A 25,091-nucleotide genomic window follows, 5' to 3' on the forward strand; every position below is an offset into this window, starting at 1 on the left:
ATAACCTTATAACTCATGTTACGTTTGATTGTTTACTGCTCAGTAAGAAAAGGGTTGAAGGGTCTTTGTTTTGTCTCTGCTGCGCTTCCTTTTCCTCCTCCAGATTCTCTCTCCATCTTTCCCTTTTTCATAGAAACAGAGAAAATAGGTGCAGAAGTAGGCCATTCGGCCCTTCGAGCCTGCACTACCATTCAATATGATCATGGCTGATCATCCAAATCAATATCCCATTCTCTCGATACTCCCTGATCCCTTTAGCCACATCTAACTCCCTCTTAAATCTAGCCAATGAACTGGGCTCAACTACATTCTGTGGCAGAGAATTTCCACAGATTCACCACTCTCTATGTAAAAAATGATTTTCTCATCTCGGTCCGAAAAAACTTCCCTCATATCCTTAAACTGTGACCCCTTGTTCTGGACTTTCCCAACATCGGGAATAATCTTCCTGCATCTAGCCTGTCCAACCCCTTAAGAATTTTGTAGTTTCAATAAGATCCCCCCTCAATCTTCTAAATTCTAGCGTGTACAAGCCGAGCCTATCCAGTCTTTCTTCATATGAAAGTCCTGCCATCCCAGGAATCAGTCTGGTGAACCTTCTCTGTACTCCCTCTATGGCAAGAATGTGTTTCCAAAACATTATGGGACAACATATTTCCTTCATGCTGTTCAACATTGATTATTTGTGACAATTCAGAAGAGCTGGAGAATGGCAGAATTGGCATCACTGCTCGATCTTGCAGGTTAATTTAGTACAGGCCAGCAAACATCTTAACATATATAGCATTGTCCACTGGAACAGTACAGCACACATTGTCAATGCCATGTTGGTATTTTAAGAAGCCTCAGAATGACTGTTTCCCAAATTTATCCTCATGATATTTCTTCAAACAGGAAGACCTTAAAAACTCACAAAGTTAGTCGTTGTCAAGCAACTGTCATGTAATGTTTGACGTTGAATGAATTGGCTGACATTAAAGTGAGTTTATGTGTAGGAAGGAACTGCTGATGCTGGTTTAAACCAAAGATAGACACAAAAAGCTGGAACCACTCAGTGGGTCAGGCAGCAGCTCTGGAAAGGAATAGGTGATGTTTCGGGTTGAGACCCTTCTTCAGACTGGCACGTCAAAATTAAAGTAGGTTTAGCCTGAATGGGCGTGTTTTCTGCAGGATGATCAAATCCATCACAGAAAGGAAGTGCAGAGTGGAACAGTCTTTCTGAGCATTGGACACCAATATCAGCAAGGAAGCTAGTCATATCCAAGGAGGCACAGTAGTAAGTGGGTAACGGCATTTGACAGCTGAATGAATGTTTAATATTCCTAAATTGTTACTATTTAAATATTCTATAAAGTGTATGAATTTTGCTGTCTTGGTGTTCAAAAGAATGTGGGGTGATGTGAGGAGAGCAGGATGGTGCAATAGTGGAGTTGCTGCTTCGCACTGCCAGGGACCCGGGTTCCATCTGCGTACTTGTCTGTACGGTTTTGTACGTTCTCCCTATGACCATGTGGGTTTTCTCCAGATGCTTCAGTTTCCTCACATTTCAAAGACATCCATTTTTGCAGGTTAATTGGCTTTGATAAAATTGTAAAAAGTTGCACCTAGTGTGTAGGATAGTACTAATGTAGAGTGATCGCTGGTTGGTGCAGATTCAGTGGGCCGATGGGCCTGTTTCCATGCTGTATCTCTAAACTAAGCTGATTGCGATATGTAAGATCCTAAGGGGCGATGACAGGTAAATGCTGAGACGTTTCCACAAATGGCCAAATAACTTGCCATTTTGGTGCTTGGGAGGAAACCCGAACACCTGGAGGAAACCCACATGGTCACAGGGAAAATATGCAAATTTCACCCAGGAACACCCAATATCAGGATTGATCAGACTCCCCTGGCACTGTGAGGCAGAGGTTCCACTCGAGAGGTTCAAACATAAGTTACAGGAAGAGATTGTCATCAAATTATAGACACCGCAGGCTGAAAAATTAATATTTTCCTTTCAGAGTTACCTTTTCTATTAATTTTAGTCGGCATGATGGCTCTTCACACAGGCGACTTGCATGCATGAGCTATGCAAAAACAAATTCACTTTGCAGTGCATAAGTGACAATAAAGAACCATTGAACCATTGTTTTTCATACTGGGCAAGTTCTACAGCTAACGCAGAGTGCTACTAAAGGTTTGTTATTGTAAATATTCCGGACGGAACACTGACATAATGATGCTCATCGTTAATTAGGGCAGGAGCACAAGAGTACACTGAGGCCATTCATCTCAGCTGGTCCATACTAGCTCTCAAGGCAGTAAAACCCATTCATCCAATTGCCCTCTCCTTATTTCACTGTACTCCCGCAACCTATTCTCACTTACATATACCCATCCTTTCGTTATTTTTTATTAAGGGACAATTCGTAATTGCCAATTAACCGACGAGCATGTCTTTCCGGTGAGAAAAGAGGCCAATTGCTCGCAATCTTAGTGGTGACAGAATGGACAAAATGCCAATAAAGGCCAAGACCAAAGACCAAGGCAGATGTTCCAGGACAAGGGGTCACACTTTAAGGATAGAGGGGAAATCTTTTAGGACCAAGATGAGGAAAACATTTTTTACACAGAGAATCTCTGGAACTCTCTAGCCACAGAAGGTAGTTGAGGCCAGTTCATTGGCTATATTTAAGAGGGAGTTAGATGTGGCCCTTGTGGTTAAAGGGATCAGGGGGTATGGAGAGAAGGCAGGTACAGGATACCGAGTTGGATGATCAGCCATGATCATATTGAATGGTGGTGCAGGCTCGAAGGGCCGAATGGCCTACTCCTGCACCTATGTTTCTATGTTCTAGTGCCATCTTCTGTGCTGCCATGTGCTGGGGCAGCAGGGCGAAAGACGCAGAGGCCAATAGAATGAACAAACTCATCAGGAGGTTTAGTCCTGGGGGCGTTGTTAGCTTCATGGGATGGAGGGGAGGGGAGGAGCATCCTGAACAATACAGTTCTCCCCTCCATGACACACTGGTCAACCTGAGGAGGACCTTCAGAGTGGTCCCCACACTATCACTTTCCACTTGATATTTTAGTTGCCTATCAGATTTCAGATGTGGTCTGATTTTTTTTAAGAGTTAACTTACAAAGATGAATAGGTAAATAATCAGCAATGGTATTTATATTTCTCTAGGACTCCTAATGTTTGAGATCCTCTTTTAGTGGGACTTTTATTTATGTCCTTAAAAGGGAAAGTAAAACGTTACGATCTAAACAGTTTGTGCCCTCCATGACACACTGCCAACCTGAGGAGAGACCTTATCCCATGTATTGAGTGAAGTCCCCACACTATTTTTTTTTTTTTTTTTTATATATTTTTAGTTGCCTATCAGATTTCAGATGTGGTCTGATTTTTTTTAAGAGTTAACTTACAAAGATGAATAGGTAAATAATCAGCAATGGTATTTATATTTCTCTAGGACTCCTAATGTTTGAGAAAAATCCTCTTTTAGTGGGACTTTTATTTATGTCCTTAAAAGGGAAAGTAAAACGTTATGATCTAAACAATTTGTGCCATCACTAATAATGCCAATTTGAATATGGGGAGATAATATCCCATGTATTGGAGTGAAGTGAAGTTTGTTCTTGACACCACAAATTAATGATAGTCACTTGGACAGTTACATGGATAGGTTTAGAGGGACATGTGACCAATGCAGGCAATGAGACTAGTTTAGATGGAGCATTTTGATCAGCATGGGCACGTTGGACTGAAGGTGTAGGAAAGAACTACAGATGCTGGTTTAAATCGATGATAGACACAAAATGTTGTAGTAACTCAGCGGGACAGGCAGCATCTCTGGAGAGAAGGAATGGGTGACGTCTTCAGTTGAGACCCTTCTTCAGACTGATGTCAGGGGAGTGGGCGGTACAGAGATAAACTGTAGTCAGATGTTGGGCTAAAGGGCCTGTTTCTGTGCTGCATGGATCTATGACTATCTCCATGTCCACATAATGCCAGTGGATGACCCAAGGAACTGAAGCATCCAGATCATAATCAAATTCCTGTGATGCCCTGGAATCAAGCTGACTGAAGGTGAAAAATTGCCCGGGGGCCAAATGCAACACTTGGACTTTTCAATTTAATTCATATTAGACAGGCTATAGTTCTTGAAAAGTCCAAATCAATTACTGATCCCTGTGGTATTTGAAGAACTGTCATCGACAAAAATAACTGGTTGTCATATTAATAGCTGTGCAAATTGCACCATCTGTCTTTGCTTTAAAATAACAATTGTTCCTTGAAGTTTTCAGGCAACTACCAACACTTGCAACATTGGCTTGAGTTAAAGATGGGCAATATACCGTTGGAGCAGGAAGGAGCTCATATTTTAAAGGACTTTGAGGTGTTCACTTCATCACCCTCTGTAATTTGTGTCCACCTAGTTTCAGCAGAGTTTGTGGCGAAGTTACCACAGGTAATCAAGAAAACGATCCAGGAAGTAACTGCTCCTTAGTACAATCAGTGACTAGAGTACGGGACATGCTTAAAGCAAGACTAAACTTATTTTGTAGGAAGGAACTGCAGATGCTGGTTTAAACCAAAGATAGACACAAAAAGCTGTAGTAACTCAGCGGGACAGGCGGCGTCTCTGGAGAGAAGGAATGGGTGATGTTTCGGGTTGAGATCCTTCTTTAGACTGAACTTGTTTTGTTTAATAAATGTCAAAGTGGAGAGCAATAACGAGGAATTGAGAAAGGATGAGAATGCTGCCTGTCCCGCTGAGTTACTCCAGCATTTTGTAGTCTACCATCGGAAATCTAAAGATGAGTTCAGTTTCAAGCTTTGAAGACAGGAAAATGTCAGATTGAGAAGGTCATTGGAAGTGACAAAAGGATGATGCTTAAACAATTCACTGTACTAAGCCTGCGAGAGGGACTTTTCCCAGGTTAAACAAAAGTTTATTTAGAGAGTGGAACTTCCCTGCCTGTGCATCAAATTCCAAAAATAGTCAAATTCCAGAGGTTTAATTCCTGATTCCATATACTATATAGAGAGAGGCCCGGTGGCCCGTTACGACCACAATGACCATCAACAAACCATTAACATTCATTAATCTCATTTTTGTTTTTATATCCTTCACATTCGCTTCTACTTCTTCCAAATTCTGCCACTCCCCTGCATGCAAAGGGCAACCTACAATGACCAAATAACCAACCCACTGCTTCAAACATCCTTGGGATGAGCGAGGAAACTGCACTCGGAGGAAATCCGCATGGTCACGGGGAAGATATGTCAACTCTACACCGACCTCTATCAGAACCCGATGCTACCGGCACAGCTGTGAGTACCAACTGAACAAGTAAGCATGGTGGTCGGGGATTTAGTCAGGGTGTGGGGGTTTGGGTTTCAGGCCCAGCTGAAATGATGACCATTTTGCCCCCCCCGTCCCGTCCCGTCCCGTCCCGTCCCGTCCCATCCCCGCCCTCCAGCATATTCCTGGCTAACGTTCAGTCACTCGCAAACAAGCTTAGAAAGCTTAAGGCAAGGCTGTTGTTTCAATGGGAGATGAGGGATGGCTGTGTTCTTTATTTCATTGAAACATGACTGACCCCTGACTCACCTGACCCTGCTGTACAACATGAGTGTTTCTAGATTCATCAAACGGACCGAATAGAATTCCCACGCCAGCCCACCGTTTTCTGGCGGCTCCATCCCATAAATCTCGGTCGCAGAAGTCAGATCCACTTTTGCAATAGTAAATTCTTGGGGAGCGGCCAGCCCAGATGGAAATCCCCATTCGGTTTTTCTGTTATTATACTTTGGGGATTTTATTTGCACTACAGTACTCAAATTTTGCCCTGCAATCTTGCACCATTCTGCTGTTTGGCACTGTCGTTGTATTTATCATAGCTATCTGTAAATTGTCAACTTCATGTGAACAAGGATTTTCTTTGCACCCTAGTGTATGTGACGATAAACTTCCAACTAATTAGACCTGGGGTCAGAATTGAACCCTTGTCTCTGGTACGGTGTGTGTGGGGGACTATTCGCTGTGTCACCTCATTAATACTCTGCATGAGCTGCTGTCGACGTTTCCAAATTCGTGTTTACATTCTAGCTCAGTTCACAGGAACAGTGTCGTCAAATGCACACATGTAAAAATCTGAGGATTGCCATACACGACAGAAGCCAGTCTCGACTACAAAAGATTTAATTCCATCACCTGTCAATCATGAGAATTCTGTATCACGTTCTCGGGGAGCAGTCATTATGTATTTAAACTGCAAAATAATCAAATATTCTCGACCTTTATGCTTCCAGAATCAGCCTTAAGGCGCAGATTATTGGAATCAAGAAATGCCTCTTATGAACTTGGCAAGGGTTGCCGCAGATGAGTAATTGAACACAGATAGGAAGCTCCAGTGAGGTTATCCAGAATCGTGGCTGTGCTCTATATCCTGCTTAACATTGCACAGCAGACAGGTTTTAGAGGCGAGAATATGAAAAAAAAAGCACACAACACTAGGATGGCACAGTGGTGCAATGGTAGAGTTGCTGCTATACAGCGCCAGAGATTCAGGTTCAATCCTGACTATGGGTGCTTTCTGTATAGAATTAGCACGTTCTCCCCATGACCACATGGGTTTTCCCCAGGTGCTCCAGTATCCTCCAAGCTCCAAAGACATACAGGTTTGTAAGTTAATTGTTAATTGTCTCTAGGGTGTAGGATGCTGTCGGTATACGGGGTGATCACTGCTTCTTCTTGCGTGTGGCATGCACAGCCTAAAGTTGTAAGACAACTTGTTCTATTTGATCTTCCGTTTGTGCACGCCAGGTTGATTGCATTAATCGAACCAGGAAAGTTGCAATCTCCCACCCCAGGGAGTTGGTCGGCATGGACTCAGCAGGCCGAAGGGCCTGTTTCCATGCTGCATCTCTACACTATACACTATACTACAATCCCTGGTGAGCCAACCTTTGGAAACTGCATACAGATCCAGACACTGCACCCTGTGAAGGATTTGGTCATACTATGCTATAGAATTTTACCGGAGCAACACCAGGTCTCTAAGTGTTAACCTATGAGGAGGATGGACACAAATGACAAAATAACCAAAGGCAACTTCAGAAGAAAGCTCTTCTGCACAGCATGTATTTATGATATGGAAATCACTGCCTAAAAGGGAAATGGTTGCAGGTTCAATCATAGCTTTCAAAGAGGAATTAGGAAAGCACTTGCAGGGAATAAAATTGCAGATCTAAGGGGAAAGAATTGATGAATGAGAGCAGCCGGCTTGTTATTCCAAAAAGCCCGCATGAGCTCGATCTGTGTTGCACTGATTCAATGATTCTAGTCATGTATTTCCAGGAATATAGAGGTGTAGAGGGTGCTTTGAAAAACACTCTTATGATTTTGAAAGGAATTGATGAGACGGAACAAAATAAATGCCCACTACTGGTGGGAGTCGTTACCATGAAAGCAACAAAACCAAAGCTGAGACATTCAAGAGAGAAGATAGGATAGACTTCTTCATGGAGAAGAGTTGAGCACTCTCCAAGGGAAGCAATAGATGCAGGCTCAATAAATAATTTAAATCAAAGATCGATAGATTTTCATGAGACAAGTTTTGAATAGATGTTGAGCCAAGGCAGGTGGTTGGTGCGGAGTTACATTCAAGTCATTATTTTATTAAATGCCAGGGCTGGCTTGAGTCTGAAAACATATGTTCTTCGTTTTAGTTTGGTTTGGTTTGGTTTAGTTTAGTTTGATTTAGTTTGTTGATACAACCTGGCAATTGGCCCTCTGGCCCACCAGGTCCACGCTGACCATTGGACACCTATTCACACTAGTTCCATGTTTCCCTACTTTGCTGTCCATTTCTTGCACACTCGGGACAATTTACAGTGGGCATTTAATCTACAGGCCCGCCTGCCTTTGGGATGAGGGAGGAAACTCCACACAGTCACCATCCAAGGTCAGGATTGAACCCTGGTGACTGGCATTGAGAAGCAGCACCTTTACCTGCTGGACCAGTTACATTTCTATCATTGATAGATGTTCAAATTTACATATGGCATGTTCTGAATTTAATGTTTCTCCAAATTGAAGGGAGCTCAGCAACCTTACATCTGTGTGCATACAATTATAATAACATATAATAACTCCCTATATCATGCAACCCTTGTGGCTATAACAGATGCAGGTGCATGCCGATCAAATTCCTGCCAAGCACTTTTATTCTGTGTGTCTATATTTTGAAGGTCCCAACAAAAGCTACACCCTCTGCAACCATGCATTTGTGCTTCTGATTATCATAGCTATTTGATAGGCAATCTGAAATCATTCAAATGGATCCCACTGTTACTCAACGTAATGTCGTTGTGATGTTCAGGTCTCCTGGATAATTTAATATGTTGTCCTGGCAACTCTCATCACATGGCTGGCTGGCGCCCTGTTAGCGAGAATGCAGCTCAGCTCTCAAAGGATTAATATTAAAGAACATATGACTCACTTGTATTTAACTGTTCAGTTAGGTCTGTGTGTGATAGGCCATGAATGCTGCCTTTGCCAGGAAAACCCTTTATGGTTTCACTTCCTACTCTAGGCCATCTAAAATTATTGATCAGACAAAAAAACAAAAAATATTTATGCTGCTCTTTCATAGCTCATTTTACAAGGAAAACAAAATGTATATTTACTTTTATGAGTGGGTTTAATTTAGTTTAGTTTATAGTTACAGCGTGGGAACAAGCCTTTCGGCTCACCGAGTCCACACTGACCAGCGATCACCTCATACGCGATTTTTATCCGACCCAGTCGGGACAATTTACAGAAGCCTACATAACCTACAAATCTGTACGTCAGTTTTATTCTTGTAATAGTTATTGACATATTTGCCTCCATCACAGTGAGGAGATGCTGGGTGGACTCACTGTGGTGGATGTTAATATGTGTTTATTGTTGTTTTATTGTATTGTATTATATGTATGACTGCTGCAATTTCGTTCAGACTTCGGTCTGAATGACAATAAAAGGCTATCTATCTAAAGAATGTCTTTGGAATGTGGGAGGAAACCGGAGCACCCGGAGAAAACCCACGTGGTTGCAGGGAGACCGTACAAACTCCGTACAGACAGCACCCGTGGTCAGGATCGAACCAGTGTCTCTGGCACTGTGAGGCAGTAGTTCTACTGCTTTGTGTACTGCCTCGGAAGAAATCTACTATTTGTACTCTACAATTGATGGACTCTTATACTCATGTATGGTTATAAGGTCATCATGGTCATCATTGTTAGAGATAGGAGCAGAATTAGGGCCATCAAGTCTACTCCACCATTTAATCATGGCTGATCTACCTCCTAACCCCATTCTCATGCCTTCTCCCCATAACCCCTGACACCCTTATTAAACAAGAATCTATCTATCTCTGCCTTCAAAATATCTATTGACTTGGCTGCCACAGCATTCTGTTGGTTGTGTGTATGGAAAGTATGATTTTATTGGCTTGCATGTAAAACAAAGAGTTTTGTTGTATCTAGTTCCAGTGAAATTCCAGTTAAAATTAATCATTAAGAAATGTAAATAATCATCAATGCTGCCAACAATGTCCGTAGGATGCAACGCTGACTGACACAAGGAACTGGCTATAAACATTGCAACTTAATTATGAAACAGCTTCAAAACTGGTGCAAATCCTCCTTAATGCAAATGTAAAAGGCTTAATGCATGTTTCAGACCCAGTGCTGGACACCAAAACGACAGCTTTGCCCAATCAGTTCAGTAGCTATGATTTATGTGTATGCACGCCACCTGTCATATTGAGCACAAAAGTACTTGTCTGCTGGGCACAGAGTAGATTAATTTCCAGGTCATGATGTCCTGGCAGAATATTAGGCCTATTGTCCCTGCATATAATTAAAGTTGGTTATTTGTAATATCCGCTATGTAGTGAAAGGAGAGCTAGGCATAGGATCAGCTGGCTTTGATGTTGACCAGTGACTCGACCTTAAGTGTTGTCAGCTCAGGATTAAATCTGGGCCCATGATTGACGCACCATGTCTGCAGTGCATGCTATTTATAAACCCATAGTAGTTTTTAATGTGGACATTTCTTTAAGCATCTCCCAACCCCTGAGAGACACAAAAAGCTGATGTAATGCCCCTGTCCCATTTAGGAAACCTGAACGGAAACCTCTGGAGACTTTGCGCCCCACCCAAGGTTTCCGTGCGGTTCCCGGAGGTTTTTGTCAGTCTCCCCACCTGCTTCCACTACCTGCAACCTCCGGCAACCACCTGCAACCTCCAGGAACCGTACGGAAACCTTGGGTGGGGCGCAAAGTCTCCAGAGGGTTCCGCTCAGGTTTCCTAAGTGGGACAGGGGCATAACTCAGCAGGACAGGCAGCATCTTTGGAGAGAAGGAATGGGTGACGTTTCGGGGTCAAGACCTATCTTCAGAGTAAGTCTAAGGCCTTTTATCCAGAGATGCTGCCTGCCCCGCTGAGTTACTCCAGCATTTTGTGTCTTTCTTCGGTTTAGACCAGCATCTGCAGTTCCTTCCTACCCATCCCAAACCCCTGACATAGACCAGCAAGGACAAAGACAGCAAGTGCATAGGGACATCACCATCTGCAGCTTCCCGTGCAAGTCATATCACCTTCTGGCTTGGAAATATAATGCTGTAACCTCATCATTGTCCAAGGCCTAAATCCAACAGCACAGTAGTGGAAGTTTCACCCACAAGACTCACCACTATCTCTTCAAGTGCATTAAGGATGAACAATAAATGTTTCACTTGGCAGTGATGCCGGCACCTCATAAATGAACACAACAACCATGCTACAAAATTGTCACCTGCCTCATAGGACAAATATCTATTCAATTGGGTAATTTACTTTTTCAACCTAAAGTTGTACCGCTTTAAGGTGATAGGGGAAACATTTAATCGGAACCCGAGAGGTGACTTTTCACACAGAGGGCAGTGAGTATATGGAATGAGTTGCCAAGGGCGGCAGGTACTATAACAACATTTAAAAAAACATTTGGATAGTACATGCATGGGAAAGGTTTAGAGGGATATGGGTCAAACGCAGGCAGGTGGGACAAGTGTAGATGAAGTATTTTGGTTGGCATGTGCAAGTTGGGCCGAAGGGCCTGTTTCCATGCTGTATGATGCCATGACTCCAACTGAGCAGACAAGAAGCAAGCTGGTCACAGTCAGAGTCCTCCTTGATGGTACATGTTATATCCTGGTCAACAGAGCCCAGCTGTTATTTTACTCCAGCCATCAGTTTAAGTCTTTCTGGAAAGAGGACCCAGCAGGGAAGATTATGGGCAGAGGAAGCACATGAATGCTAACACCTCCACTTGCTTGGATTAAACTCCATCTGCTGTTTTGTTGCCCATTTCTGTAACAGATCTGCATTTGCTGTATACTTAGATAGCCCTTCTCACACTCTGCAATCTTGGTGTCATTTACCAACTTACTAACTAACCTATCTACATTCATGTACAAGTCATAATATATATATATGTGTGTGTGTGTGTGTGTGTGTGCGTGTGCGTGTGCATGTGCGTGTGCATGTGTGTGTGTGTGTGTGTGTGTGTGTGTGTGTGTGTGTGTGTGTGTGTGCGCGCATGTGTGTGTGTGCGGGTGCATGTGCGTGTGTGTGTGATATTTCTGAGCTCTGCAAATAAATATTAGACTTTCAATGCTCAGCCATGACCTGCCACCCAGATTGAACACACCCTTTGGTACGAGTTGCTTTGACTACATAGGCAGCTCCCACAGTATGATTTGTGCCTCTTTTTTACTAACCTCTCTCACACTTTGAACAGATCAGGCCTGTATTTAAAATATCCCATTTCACTCTGCTTGGACTATGTGTAAATACGAATATTAGTAATTAATCCTCACCATCTTAATACTGGTCCATGTTTAAATTGCACCTCAAAAAAGATCACGCATGAAGAGTTAAGCTGGCAAAGTCCATGACTACTGGTGTGCAAGGTTCATAGTCCCATCAGATGTTGCATTCATTCATTCAATCAACAGAGATTATGGGACATTTCAAACAATGCATGAATATAGAACAGTACATCACAGGAACAGGCCCTTCAGCCCACAATGTTTGTGCCGATACCATGATACCAATGAAAAAGCTACTTATCTTAACTACTAAACCAGGTTCGCTTCTTAATAAACAGACACCACACAAACTGTTTGGTAGACCAGTTCAAAACTTTACTTAACATCGGCCGATGGAAGGGAGGGAGAACTCCAGTCAAGTGACCAACACAGACACTTGACTGTCCTCAGCCACCTTCTCTGAACAACATAATTACATTGCCTTAAATAGGTTTATTTTGTCCCCTTATCACATTCCACAGACATTAGTCATGGTCAGAGGTACTGGAAAAGGTTTCCACAGAATGCATCACATCAAACCTTTTTTTTACATGGTACAAGATATACTAAAAACATTGTCCATTTGCCTTATCTCCAAATAGACCACCCTAGCTCTCTTCCTTTATTGCCTCCTCCCCATAAACATTGGTCATTTGGTTTATGGCATCTCACTTCAAAGATATCTCTCTAGCTCCTTCACTTGGGAGACAATGTTATCTCACACACCCCGCAACCTGAGGAAAGCCTAATTTGACACTAAATATAAGCTGTAAGCTAGCCCAGAAACCAATTTAATATCTTCTTATATTTTTAACTAAAACTCGGCTTCATCACCAAGATAAACTAATCTCATCTTCTTGCACACGATTCACATCTCTCCATGAAGGCAGTTTAAAGTGGGAATAAACATTGATAATATTTGATCTTCCACTTCTGTTTCCACAGCTGAGGACATATTTAGAAATTCAGCCAGCAGTATCAATATGCACTAATGCAAGAAGCGGCGTGTGAGAGAAAGAAAGACAACATTGAGAAAGCAGAAGAGGGTCAGGCCCACGTGTCAAACCTCACTTAATGAGAAAAGACAACCCGTTCTGGTTTAAATATATAAATATTTTTGATGCTTGTTTCCATAAGCAAAAATAAATGCTCTTCTATTTGTTTAAATTGGCTTAACTATTGCTCTCTGTTTGCAATGGCAGCATCTAACAGGGTGGAACAATTGAACTGAAGGCCGTGCTGGAAGGTCAAACTGCACAACTGTAGAATCTGAGCCATTACATTGCGAGCAATGTACTGAGCTGACAATGCTGGTCAGAGTGTATTAGCTTTTATTTTATGCTACTTTTTTCTGTACATCTTCTTTGAATATATTTTCTTTAAATTGTTAATTATAATGAAAATTCAATATAAAACGAGGGTTGTTGCTTTAGGCTTACCACTAGGTCTAGAGTGTGAATAATGGCTGAAGGAAAGGATATCTTCTTGGCTCATTCTCGGTTCTTTCATTTTCTGTCTCTCTCAGAAGTCACCCAGTGCCTGAACCAGCAGATTTTCTGGCTTAGTAGCTCAGCCACATGGCACTGTTTCTTGTAGGACTGTCCATTGATAGTTTTTGTTTTGAGTGGCACACAATTACAATCATTTCCACACTGAAAGTAGATGTGGCACCACAGCACCGATTAACCCCATGCTCTGCTTATTCCTAGTTAAGTCCCATCATTTAAAATTTAGATCCTTTGGCTGTTGAAACAATGTTTAGGATGTAGTTCCCGATATCCATCTCCGTCCACCTCTACTTATCCAACCTGGGCCACCAACTAGATCTTCCACCTTTATTGTCCCTGGCTTTGCTAGATTCTTGCTGGCAGACAACCCTCCTCTCCCCTACTGTTCCTTAGTTCCCACAGCCCAAACTGAACCTTCCAGCACCTTCCTTGCCACCATGGCCCCCGATGCTGATCCCCCAGTCCATACCTGCTGGACCTCTCTACATCCCAACCCAGACCCAGCCTTGGTCTCTGGTGCTATATTTGCAATAAAGATTAAGTGTAATTTCATCCAAAGGTGCCTGAGGGTCATTACTGTGCCACTACCAACTCTGTCTAATCTATATAATTAAAAGACTCATCTTGACCACTTCCTGTCTGTGCTCAATATTGATTTTAGAAAAAAACGCTACCATATATATCACTATGATTTTTCGCCATTTAACTCACAGTCCTCTTCCGCTGAGCAGGCCCTGAGGATTTTTCCGATCGATGAAAAATAAAAAAGTTATGAGTGTTTAAAAAACCTTGAGATCCTCTTGCCTGTCAATCACTGTGATGAAGATATCGCCCATTCCAGGGGGGGGGGGGGGGGGGGGGGGGGGGGGGGGGGGGGGGGGGGGGGGGGGGGGGGGGGGGGTGGGGGGGGGCAGGACTATAAAACTCCGGATGCCTGAACATGATTCAGTCACTCTGCAAGATCGTGAGGGAGAGGCCACAATTCTCATTCTAGGCTGTGAATCTTCTGAATGTGAGTCTGCAATGTACTTGCAATAAATGAATTGTTAGCCCTTAATGAAAATGAATAAGTTGTTTGGCTTGAAACTGCATTGGGAATGAAATGAAAATGTAATGAGCTGTATGGCTTGGTCTGTCCTGTGCTTGAAACTGCAATGGAAATTAAGTGAAAATGCAATCCGTTGTTTGGCTTGGCTTGGCCTGTCCTGTTCTTGAAACTGCAATGGCAATGGGAGTGAAATGAAAATGCAATGAGACCTTTGGCTTGGCCTGCCCTGTGCTTGAATCTACAATGGCAATTGAAGTAAAATGAAAATGCAATCAGCTGTTTGGCTTGGCCTGCCCTGTGCTTGAAACTGCAATGGCAATGGAAATGAAATGAAAATGCAATGAGCTGTTCAGCCTGCTCTGTGCTTGAAACTGCAATGGCAATGGAAGTGAAATGATAATGCAATGAGCTGTTCAGCCTGCCCTGTGCTTGAAACTGCAATGGCAATGGAAGTTAAATTAAAATGCAATAAGCTGTTCGGTCGGCCCTGTGCTTGAAACTGCAATGGCAATGGAAGTGAAATGCAAATGCAATGAGCTGTTTGGCCTGCCCTGTGCTTGAAACTGCAATTGCAATGGAAGTGAAATGAAAATGCAATGAGCTGTTTAGCCTGCCCTGTGCGTGAAATGAAATGGAAATGAAATGAAATCAGTTGTTTGGCCTGCCTGAAACCGCTAATTTCGGCCCACAGGACTCCTATTAGCCGAAAAAAAGCAGTCCCTTTTGCCCAAAAGTCCAGAAAAAGTGCCTTTCATTGAGATTTCACTCAGATTCTTTTTAAGAGCCTCTTCGGCCCATCTGGCCTGTACTAGCCCGTATTTTTGGCCCATTAATAAGTATTCCCTCTGCAAGTATTAAACCTCACCCCAGTATTTTTTTCCCTCCCTTCATTGGATCCCTGTGAGATCCAGGCCAGGATTGACTTTCCTCCTTCATTGCTGTGATCTGCAGAAAAAGACGAAACATGTCTATAATTGATTCTCCACCCTCTCTCCCTTCTCTCTCTCCCTTCTCTCTCTCGCTGTCTCTCATCTGTTTTGGGCAGAATTTCTGGCAGTTTCTGAGCTGCCAGCCCACCAGGCCTGAGTGACTGAGCTGCCAGCCCACCAGGCCTGAGTGACTGAGCTGTCAGCCCAAGTATCCATTTGGCCCACAATGTCCTTACAAGCCCTCTGGAAACCAGTCCGTTTGGCCTACAACACCCATATTAGCTCTCCAGAAAGCCCCCCCCCCCACTGGCCACCAATGTTGGAATTGGTGGAGAAGTGGAATATTGCATTGGGGGGCCAGCCCTCCCGTGTGAACATGGAACCCAACGGGTCCCACTTAGTCTAGTAGACTTATAAAGGTGTTCTAGAATTGCTAAGCCTTTACTTCTTAATAATTTTTCACTTTTATCTCGCTAGATTGATTTGGCTTCTTTCAAAGGCGTTTCACTTCTTGATGTCTGCTCTCATAGTCCAGCAAAATAAAGGATTAGTGAAAAGACCAGAACTGCACAGCAAGCGGTCTGGATCAGAAAGAGAGAAAGAGGTTACAAAGAAGATATTATTGGCAGCCTGAGGTAAACTGTTCTTGAATATTCTTCTTCCCAGTGGGAGATTACAGGTGTTGGGAGCCCATTATAAGTCAATGGCATCCTAGAATTTATATTGATGCAAGCTCTACATCACTGGACCTTTGGGTTCTTAACCTGTTTTCATCATACAGATACCATTCTCTTTCTCCCATCGTATGCTATCTTTTCCCCATGGAGAGTGAATGGTACCTTACATAGGCAACGAGGATTAAAACCTGTTATTTTTAAAAACTGGGTGATTTTCAAATGCCTTTTGCAATTCCCAGAAAATAAGTTTATGCAAATTACAAAATCCAAAATCTCTTTCCCATAAACAGCTCCAAAGACATGGCTAATGTCCACCTCGCCAGTTTTAAACTCTGTTATTTCTGAACAATCTAAACGGAGATTTCTGAACAATGAACCAGACAATCTAAAGTGTCTTTAACTTGCTATTTGCTATGTATCCTGAGGTTGAGGCACCAGTCAAAAACATGTTCATGCTTTTAACTAGCCTTCTTTAGCAACAAATAAGATATTCTGAGTTCTATGAGAAAGTTGTCCACTTCCTCCTAAATCCACATTCCCCATCTACGACTTTGTTCAATTTTTTTTTAATTTGGAAAATGACAACTCTCCAAAAAAGCAATTTAGCCTCAGTCAAAGTTCAATTACAGATGAAGGCTTAAAGCCCTGTCCCACTGTACGAGTTCATTCAAGTGCTCTCCCAAGTTTATTTTAAAAAATCAAACTCGTGGTAAGCACATAGAATGAACGCAGCGGGTACATCGGAGCTCGGGGACGTCTCTTAGCGGCTCGTAATGCTAACGGTAGGTACCCGGGAAACACGGTAAGCTCGGGAAGACTCGTGAAGATTTTTCAACATGTTGAAAAATGTCAATGAGAGCCCCGAGTACCTACGAGCGGCCATTACCGTAAACCTCCGAGTTCGAATCAGGGTAAACTCGGGAGAACTCTTGAATGAACTCGTACAGTGGGACAGGGCTTTAAATGTGAGATAATTATAAAAACTCATTGGAAACTCAGGCTCATGGTATCACTAGCATGAGTTGAAAAGTGAACCTGTTGTTTGCTGTATGGGGAAGGGACTGATCAACTTGTAGCATGTAATGTATAAAGAGGGCTCCCTTTAGCCACATTAACACTAATAACACTTCAGCAGAAAACCAACAACACATCACAAATTCATAGAGTATAATTTTCTCTTGACATTCCTGTTTCTCTTGTCAAGTATCCACCAATGGAATGTGAGGGTTGTTTGTTGTTGATGATCAAAGTTCAAACTCTATTCAACTCCTTTGCTAGCTGACCTACTTTTGGGCAACACACATCTAAAAGATTAAAAATGAGCCCATGCCTGATCAATGGTTTCAGGTGACTTGCGGTTTAATGTTAGCAAATTAAGCACTTGCACCTTCCACAATAACCCATCTAAGTAATTAGGAAATTCAGCCTGGCTTTGTCATTTGGAATCTCTCATTTCCATGGCCATTTAGTAGCTCAGTATTTTCCTCTCATTGTAAAACATAGCAACAAAATAAGTGTGAGTTCAATTAGTACTTGTTTGTGTTTTATCCTAATCGAAGGATCTCAGCCACTGTATAGGGTGGTACAGTGGCTTAGCTGGTAGAGTTGCTGCCTCACAGCAGCCAGAGACATGGGTTCAATCCTGACTTCAGGCACTGTCGTAGGTCTTCGCACATTCCCCATGTGATCACACAGGTTTCCTCAGGGTGCTCCGGTTTGGCAAAGACGTGCGGGTTTGTAGGTTAATTGGGCTCTGTAAATTATCCCTAATGCATAGGGTCAAGGAGCATTCACTTTATTGTAAGGGGAGCTCTTACTTGGCAGTGTGTTGGGCTAACTGGAAACAATTAGACTTTGGAGATGCAGGATGGAAACAGGCCCTTCGACTCACCAAGTCTGCGGTGACCAGTGACCACCCTGTAAACTAGCACTACCCTACATACTAAGGACCATTTACAATTTACAGAATCAAATTAACCTACAAACCTGTATGCCTTTGGAGTGTGGGAAGACACCACAGCACCCAGAGATAACCCACGCGGTCACAGGCAGAACGTATAAACTCCATAGAGCCAGCACCTGTAGTAAGGATGGAACCTTCCGGTCCTGGACGGCAGCAACTTATTGCTGCGCCACTGTGCCGCTCTCAATTTTGCTCCTTTTGGCTAAAAGTGATTTCTATAAGGATACCTCCCTTACAGATACATCCTCAAGGGCCTGTCCCACTTGGGCGGCCTAATCCGCAAGTTCTGGCGAGTTTGCCCGCGACATGAGATTGTAGGAGGTCTTTGTAACTCTCCTTCATGCTCGAGCGTAGTCACCGCGTACTCGAGGCCTCAGCTAGGTCGTGGCGTATTTTTCAACATGTTGAAAAATGCCCACGAGTAAAAAAAGTTTGCCATGGAAAAAATCGATACTTTTTTTACTCATAGGTTTAGTCGTAGTAGGTCGGCATGTTAGTCGTAGGTAATCAAGGGCAGTCGTGGGTAATCAAGGGTAGTCGAAGGCAGTCGAAGGTAGTCATAGATAGTCTTCATCATAGTCGAAGGGAGGTCGAAGGAGATCGGAGGAGGTCGTCTTCACGTTCCACTATGCGGTGTCCAATTTTCCCGAAGTTAGTCGGAGCTAGTCTTCAACATAGGCAAAGGAGGTCGAAGGAGGTCCTCGGCATAGTCAAAGGAGGTCTTCAACATAACATTTTTTCAAACTCTCCTAAACTCTTCTAAACTCGCCAATTAGGTCACCCAAGTGGGACAGCCCTTTCACTTGTTGCCCCCTTTCAGCTGTCAGCTTTCCTTACACCTTGGAAACATGGCCACTGGTGATGAAAAGCAAATTGACAGCATGCAGCCTTGTTAAAACATGTAAATGACCAACCTGTAACCCAACGTTTTGGGTCGCCCATCTCTCCAGAGATGCTGCCTTTCCCACTGAGTTACTCCACCATTTTGTGTTTATCTTCGGTGTAAACCAGCATCTGCAGTTCCTTCCTACACAAACCTGTTGCCTGGCAATCACTTACTGTTTCCCTATCTGAAGATGAAGTTAAAGTGTTCTTGTTGGTTGGCTTCCTATTTGTTTAACATGCTTTGCCTTGAACAAATTCATATTTGTCGTTGTTTATTAATCCACAATTTTCCCTGATTGCTAGCTCTAAATCTTCTCGCTGCTTGCATTAAGTTGACTAAGAAAAGTTGTTGGGTTTTATTCAATGGTTGCAAAGAGCCTGTGACAAATGCAGTGCACTATTTCTCTGATGCCACTCCCAGAATATTACACATTCAGATAACTTACTGCCCCGCGCCCATATGAATACTTGCCCACAGTGCTGGGATTATGAGAAATTTCAGTATTTTTAAAATGACAACCAAGTTGCCGAAGTCTTAGAGCATCTATATGCTACTTATCAGAAGCACCCTGTTGCTTACTGCCACTCTTTCATTGCATTAACACAATCAGAAATCATACATTTCAGAACCAAGCTTGTCAACCTTTTTCAGTGACTCATGCACTAAAATAAAATCAGACATTTCATGTTGCTGTGAGACAATAATAAGCATGGTCTAGACATGAGGCCTATTTTAATTCTTTCAGACGAATTGCTGCTTCCCCTTCTCTGAGACCCAGCAATGTATAAATGATTCCACAAAGCCATAACTTACTTACCATACAATAACCATATAACCATATAACAATTACAGCACTGAAACAGGCCATATCGATCCTTCTAGTCCGTGCCGAACACCTATTCTCCCCTAGTCCCATCTACCTGCGCTCAGACCATAACCCTCCATTCCTTTCCCATCCATATAACTATCCAATTTATTTTTAAATGATAAAAACGAACCTGCCTCCTCCACCTTCACTGGAAGCTCATTCCACACAGCCACCACTCTCTGAGTAAAGAAGTTCCCCCTCATGTTACCCTTAAACTTCTGTCCCTTAATTCTCAAGTCATGTCCCCTTGTTTGAATCTTCCCTACTCTCAATGGGAAAAGCTTATCCACGTCAACTCTGTCTATCCCTCTCATCATTTTAAAGACCTCTATCAAGTCCCCCCTTAACCTTCTGCGCTCCAAAGAATAAAGCCCTAACTTGTTCAACCTTTCCCTGTAACTTAGTTGCTGAAACCCAGTCAACATTCTAGTAAATCTCCTCTGTACTCTCTCTATTTTGTTGACATCCTTCCTATAATTAGGCAACCAGAAGTTACCTGAAGTTTAATCTCTGGTAATTCTTGCAGAAACTTAGAGACATCATCATTACATTTTAAAACAACAAATCATGTCCATAGCTTCTAAATACTGGTTGGTAGATGTGTTAACAGTCATAAATCATGCCAGGATTTATTAAGATGTCCGGCTGTAATCAAATGAGTTATTACAGCATCAACAAGAAAATCTTGCAAGTCTTTTAGTGAATAAATTAGGTTGATTAAAAATATATCAAATAGAACTTAAGTGAAATGGCAGCATTTTGCAAATCGAACAAATACCATAATCAAATCCTGTTCAATAATTAACTGCACACATTTTTCCATTTGCTGATATGGAAGACCCTTCTGGTCAAAGTAGCATTCTGCAATCCTGTTTGCACAAGATTGCTGAAACTATTTTTACTCAGACGGACTGCATCCAGTTAATAAAATGAAAAGAAAAGCAGTCTTCACCTTTCCATAAATGTTATTTTCCAGCCTCTCTCAGTAGAACAGCAAACGTTGTATTTTAGAATGATTAATTGTATTTGGGACACTTATGATTGATGTGTTAATATACTAGCAATATATATAAGTACCAGATCGGGTTGTCCAATTCTGAGATGATTCTCTGAAACTCAATCCATCTAATACCTGTGGAGCTGACAAACAGTTGCCATAAACAGAATCTGCTGATTTCCCATGGTTTAAAAGCATAATTATAATATCGGTTACTTTGAAGGACGTTGATTGGTGATCTTAATAAACTTTCCGAAAACATCACACTAAATTGACGGAATAACTAATTAATGGCTCAATGCGAGCTTACTTCATATTACAAGGAACTATGTTTTTAAAATATTAGTCAGTCGTACATTTGTTACCAGACAATATATTTATGTATATGTATGAATCGTAAATGAATGTGTCCCTGCCTTTACAAATTTGATCTTTGTATATCAACATATCTTATAAATCCCCAAATTAAATGAAGATAAATGGTGTGCTTTTCACAATCCAAGGCATAATGCCTTATGTAAAAAGTGTACAATTTTCAGGAAGATGTTCTGTGCAAACCAACATCAAACGCACCGAATCACAACAACATGACGGCTGTTCCACCTGATCTACGTGGAAAATGTTTTCCTACCATTTGCTCCCAGGCTCTGTGGAAATAATGTCCCTTTAATACAGCCCTTTCAATAATGCAGGATGAGTAGAATCTATGCAGAGCTTGACTTGACTCTTGAAGTCTGCGGTTTGTAAAATACATCCCCCCCTCCACCCCCCCCCATCTACTTGTGTTGAATGTGCTGGGGAGAAAAACGAAAGAGAAATCAAGCAGCTTTGCTACCTGTGAACACGTACCTCCAACACTGCACTCCCACCTGACAGCACGTTGCTGCATTCACTTTCAGCCTTCATCCAGCCCCAAGTCTCACAGCCACATTGTGTTTCTCCACCTCTTAGCCGAATATCCTCCTGCAGCCATAGCTTCTCCCTCACAGCTGCTTTTCAGGGAAGTTAAGGAAAAGAACAGGTCACTGGGAATAATGTGCGTTGGTGATGGCAGGGCATGCAAAAGGGAGGCTGGATTACTTTGGCCTGATCAGGCAGACAGCCAGTGTGCATAATTCATGGTCCAGAGGGAAGTCCTCTTGCTGTCCCCTGTCAGAGCCCCAGTTGCTTACAGCTTTAAAGCAGGCAATCATTTGCCTGAGACCACATTATTGAGGGGGAGGGGGGGGGGGGCGGGGAGGGGGGTGGGGGGGGGGGGGGGGGGGGGGGGGGGGGGGGGGGGGGGGGGGGGGGGGGGGGGGGGGGGGGGGGAGAAGCCTCAATCGGAAGGGACCGGCCTTCTATGGAAATGTAGCTGGCAGCTCGGCTTTCAAAGACTGAATGTCAGGTCTTTGCGTAAGTAGGTTGAAATAATCCAACAGTTTTCAATTACTTTTGTCTAGGTGCCTATCTTTGTGTCACAGAACAAAGTATTGCCAAATGAGCAGTAAAACAATAACTCTTGGAGTTATTCAATCCTGAGCAGATAAACAGAACCTTTCACCGTTCAATTAAAAATGGACCCCCTGGGATTTTAATGATAAAGCTTCACACTTATTTTCCAGTTATATCGGTACAGTTCATGAATGCAATTATATTTTCATTGTCAACATTGTTGCTCCATGGTATGCTGTTATTCTAAAACAACATTGAAACCATCTCTATCTATCTATCTATCTATCTATCTATCTATCTATCTATCTGTCTATCTGTCTATCTGTGTGTGTCTATCTGTGTATCTATCTATCTATCTATCTCTATCCATCCATCCATCTCTCTATCTACCTATCATATAAAACTGTGTGTGTGTGTGTCTGTCTGTGTGTGTCTGTCTGTCTGTCTGTCTATACATACATAACTAAAACTCTGATCTTATCTTCTGGTTTGGCGGTCCTTCTATTTGCGCAAAAGGTCAGCGATAACGCTACAATTTTTTGCCAGTTCACTCACCGTTCTCCTGTGCTGCGAGTCCACCAAGTTTCGTTTCGATCAGTTGAATGTCTCAAAAGTTAGCGAGGTTGAAAAATCTTAAAAATGCGCATGGACTAGTCTCTTCCCCTGTCATGCCCCGGGGGGATGGTCCACCCCTTCCTGTGCCATCGTGTCTTTAGTGGAGCTGAGGGTGGCCGGCGGAGGTTTCCAACCGGACTTTCGGAGGGACCGAAGCAGCCCAGCCCAGCCCCAAGCAGCCCTGCCCAAGCAGCCCTGCCTCAAGCAGCAGCCCCGTCCCAAGCAGCAGCCTAACGTTAGAAACCCAGCCAAGCCAAGCCCGGCGTGGGACACCCAGCCCAGCCCAGCCCAGCCCAGAGTCAGAGACCCAGCCCAGCCAAGCCCGGCGTGGGACACCCAGCCCAGCCCAGAGTCAGAGACCCAGCCCAGCCCAGCCCAGAGTCAGAGACCCAGCCCAGCCAAGCCCGGCGTGGGACACCCAGCCCAGCCCAGCCTGGAGTTGATGTCGCCAAACGGAAAGTCGAGACTCTGATCCTGGTGGAGGAGAACGACCAGCGACCAGCGACCAGTGCCCGCTGTGAGTCCCCATCGCACCACCAATTTCAGCCACTACCCCTCTGGTCCCCCTCGCTGGCTCCTCTCCCCATCCCCCTTGGTACCCCTCTCTCCTCCATGGCTTTCTCTGAACTCACTTCCCTCCCAGCCACACACACACACACACACCCCTCCCCCCCACAAGCCCCCCCAGTCCACACACCCCCCCCCACACACACACACCCCGCCCACACACACCCCCCCACCACACACACCCCCCACCCCCCCCCCGCCCCCCCCCCCCCCACATCCCATCCTCCCCCCCCCCCAACCCCACACACCCCCCCACACCCCCCCCCCCTCGCCCACAAACACCCCCCCGCCCCTAACACATCCCTCTCCCACACCCCCCCCCGGCTCCACACACCCCCCTCCCCACACCCCCCCCTCACCCACACACACACCCCCCTCCTACTAACACACCCTCCCCCACACACCCCCTTCTTACACACCCCTCTCCTTCCCACATACATATCCCCCCAATTCACACCACCCCCCCGCCACACCACCCCTCTCCCCCACACACTCCTCCCCCACACCCACTGCCCCCACAACACCATCTCACCTGCTCCCCCTCTCCTACACCTCCCTGTCCACACACACCCCTCCTCCCCTCCCACTACACACACACCCCACTTCTCCCCTCCCACACATGAAGAGGAGGGGGAGGGATTGTTCAGGGATGAGGGGAAATGAGCCGTGTCTGCGCAGTTAAGGGCAATGGGTGAGTGGTGGAATATTATGTTGGGGAATGGGTTGCTTTGGGGGACCAGGCTTCCCATGTGACTGAGACCCAGCGGGTCCAACATAGTCTAGTTACATTTAAAACTTTGAATGGCATGAATTGAAGTGGGTAACCATTATAAATGAATCCATGCATAATGGGAGGTATTAATTGGAATGCAGATTGGTACTGAGGACAATTAGTATTTTTAAGGGGCAGATTGACAGATTCTGGATTAGTGCGTTTGTCAGGGATTATGGGGAGAAGGCAGGGGAATGGGGTTGAGAGGGAGAGATAGATTGGTTGAATGGCGGAGTAGACTTGATGGGCCAAGTAGCCCAAATCAAGTTCAAGTTCAAGTGAGTTTATTGTCATGTGTCCCTGTATAGGACAATGAAACTCTTGCTTTGCTTCAACACACAGAACATAGTAGGTATTTACTACAAAACAAATAAGTGTGTCCATGTACCATAATATAAATATATACACACATGGATAAATAAACTGATAAAGTGCAAATAACAGATAATGGGTTATAATCTGCTCCTATATAACGCATGAACTTGACTTGAAATACACAGTCATTTTTTAGCTACCACACTGGATGCAAACAGAGCACGGAAACAGTTAATTTGCGACAATTTAACTACTGCTCTGTTCTCCCAATTTCCGATTTCAGAGCAGCGCATTTGGCGACAGACAAAGCATCCATTAAATCTTTCATATATATATATATTCCTCTGTCTGGGATGAGTGCCCAGAGCAGTCAAATGATCTGAAATCAGTCGAGCCAAGTCAGGTGGCGCCAGGTCAGCAGAGGAGCTTCTCCAGAACTGCAAGAAATCCTGAGGGTTCTGCAATCCTTTGCACAACTCCCCTCCTCTGACTATTGAGTGTAGTGTTGTAGCCTTCCTCAACCAACCTCATGATCATGACCCTCCCATCAGCCTCAGTGCTACCTTACATTTAGCACTTCCCTCTCTCATTCCAAATCCGACCTTTCTGTCCTGGGCCGCCTC

General features: G+C 43.8%; 1 protein-coding gene across 2 annotated transcripts in view; it reads right to left on the reverse strand.

Moving 5' to 3' along the window:
• Positions 1 to 25,091, reverse strand: part of marchf1 (membrane-associated ring finger (C3HC4) 1) — a 424,534-nt gene that overhangs the window by 103,030 nt on the left and 296,413 nt on the right. The window contains exon 1 of one of the 2 annotated variants that reach the window (XM_055646105.1): positions 21,615 to 21,937. The exons of the other annotated variant lie outside the window; for it this stretch is intronic. Within the exon in view, the coding sequence (XP_055502080.1) occupies positions 21,615 to 21,671 (57 nt within the window). The 5' untranslated portion in view covers positions 21,672 to 21,937. Of the gene's footprint in view, positions 1 to 21,614; positions 21,938 to 25,091 lie in introns of those variants that run through there. 2 annotated transcript variants of the gene reach the window in all.

The sequence above is a fragment of the Leucoraja erinacea genome, chromosome 1 (assembly GCF_028641065.1).
Source record: "Leucoraja erinacea ecotype New England chromosome 1, Leri_hhj_1, whole genome shotgun sequence".
Classification (NCBI taxonomy): domain Eukaryota; kingdom Metazoa; phylum Chordata; class Chondrichthyes; order Rajiformes; family Rajidae; genus Leucoraja; species Leucoraja erinaceus.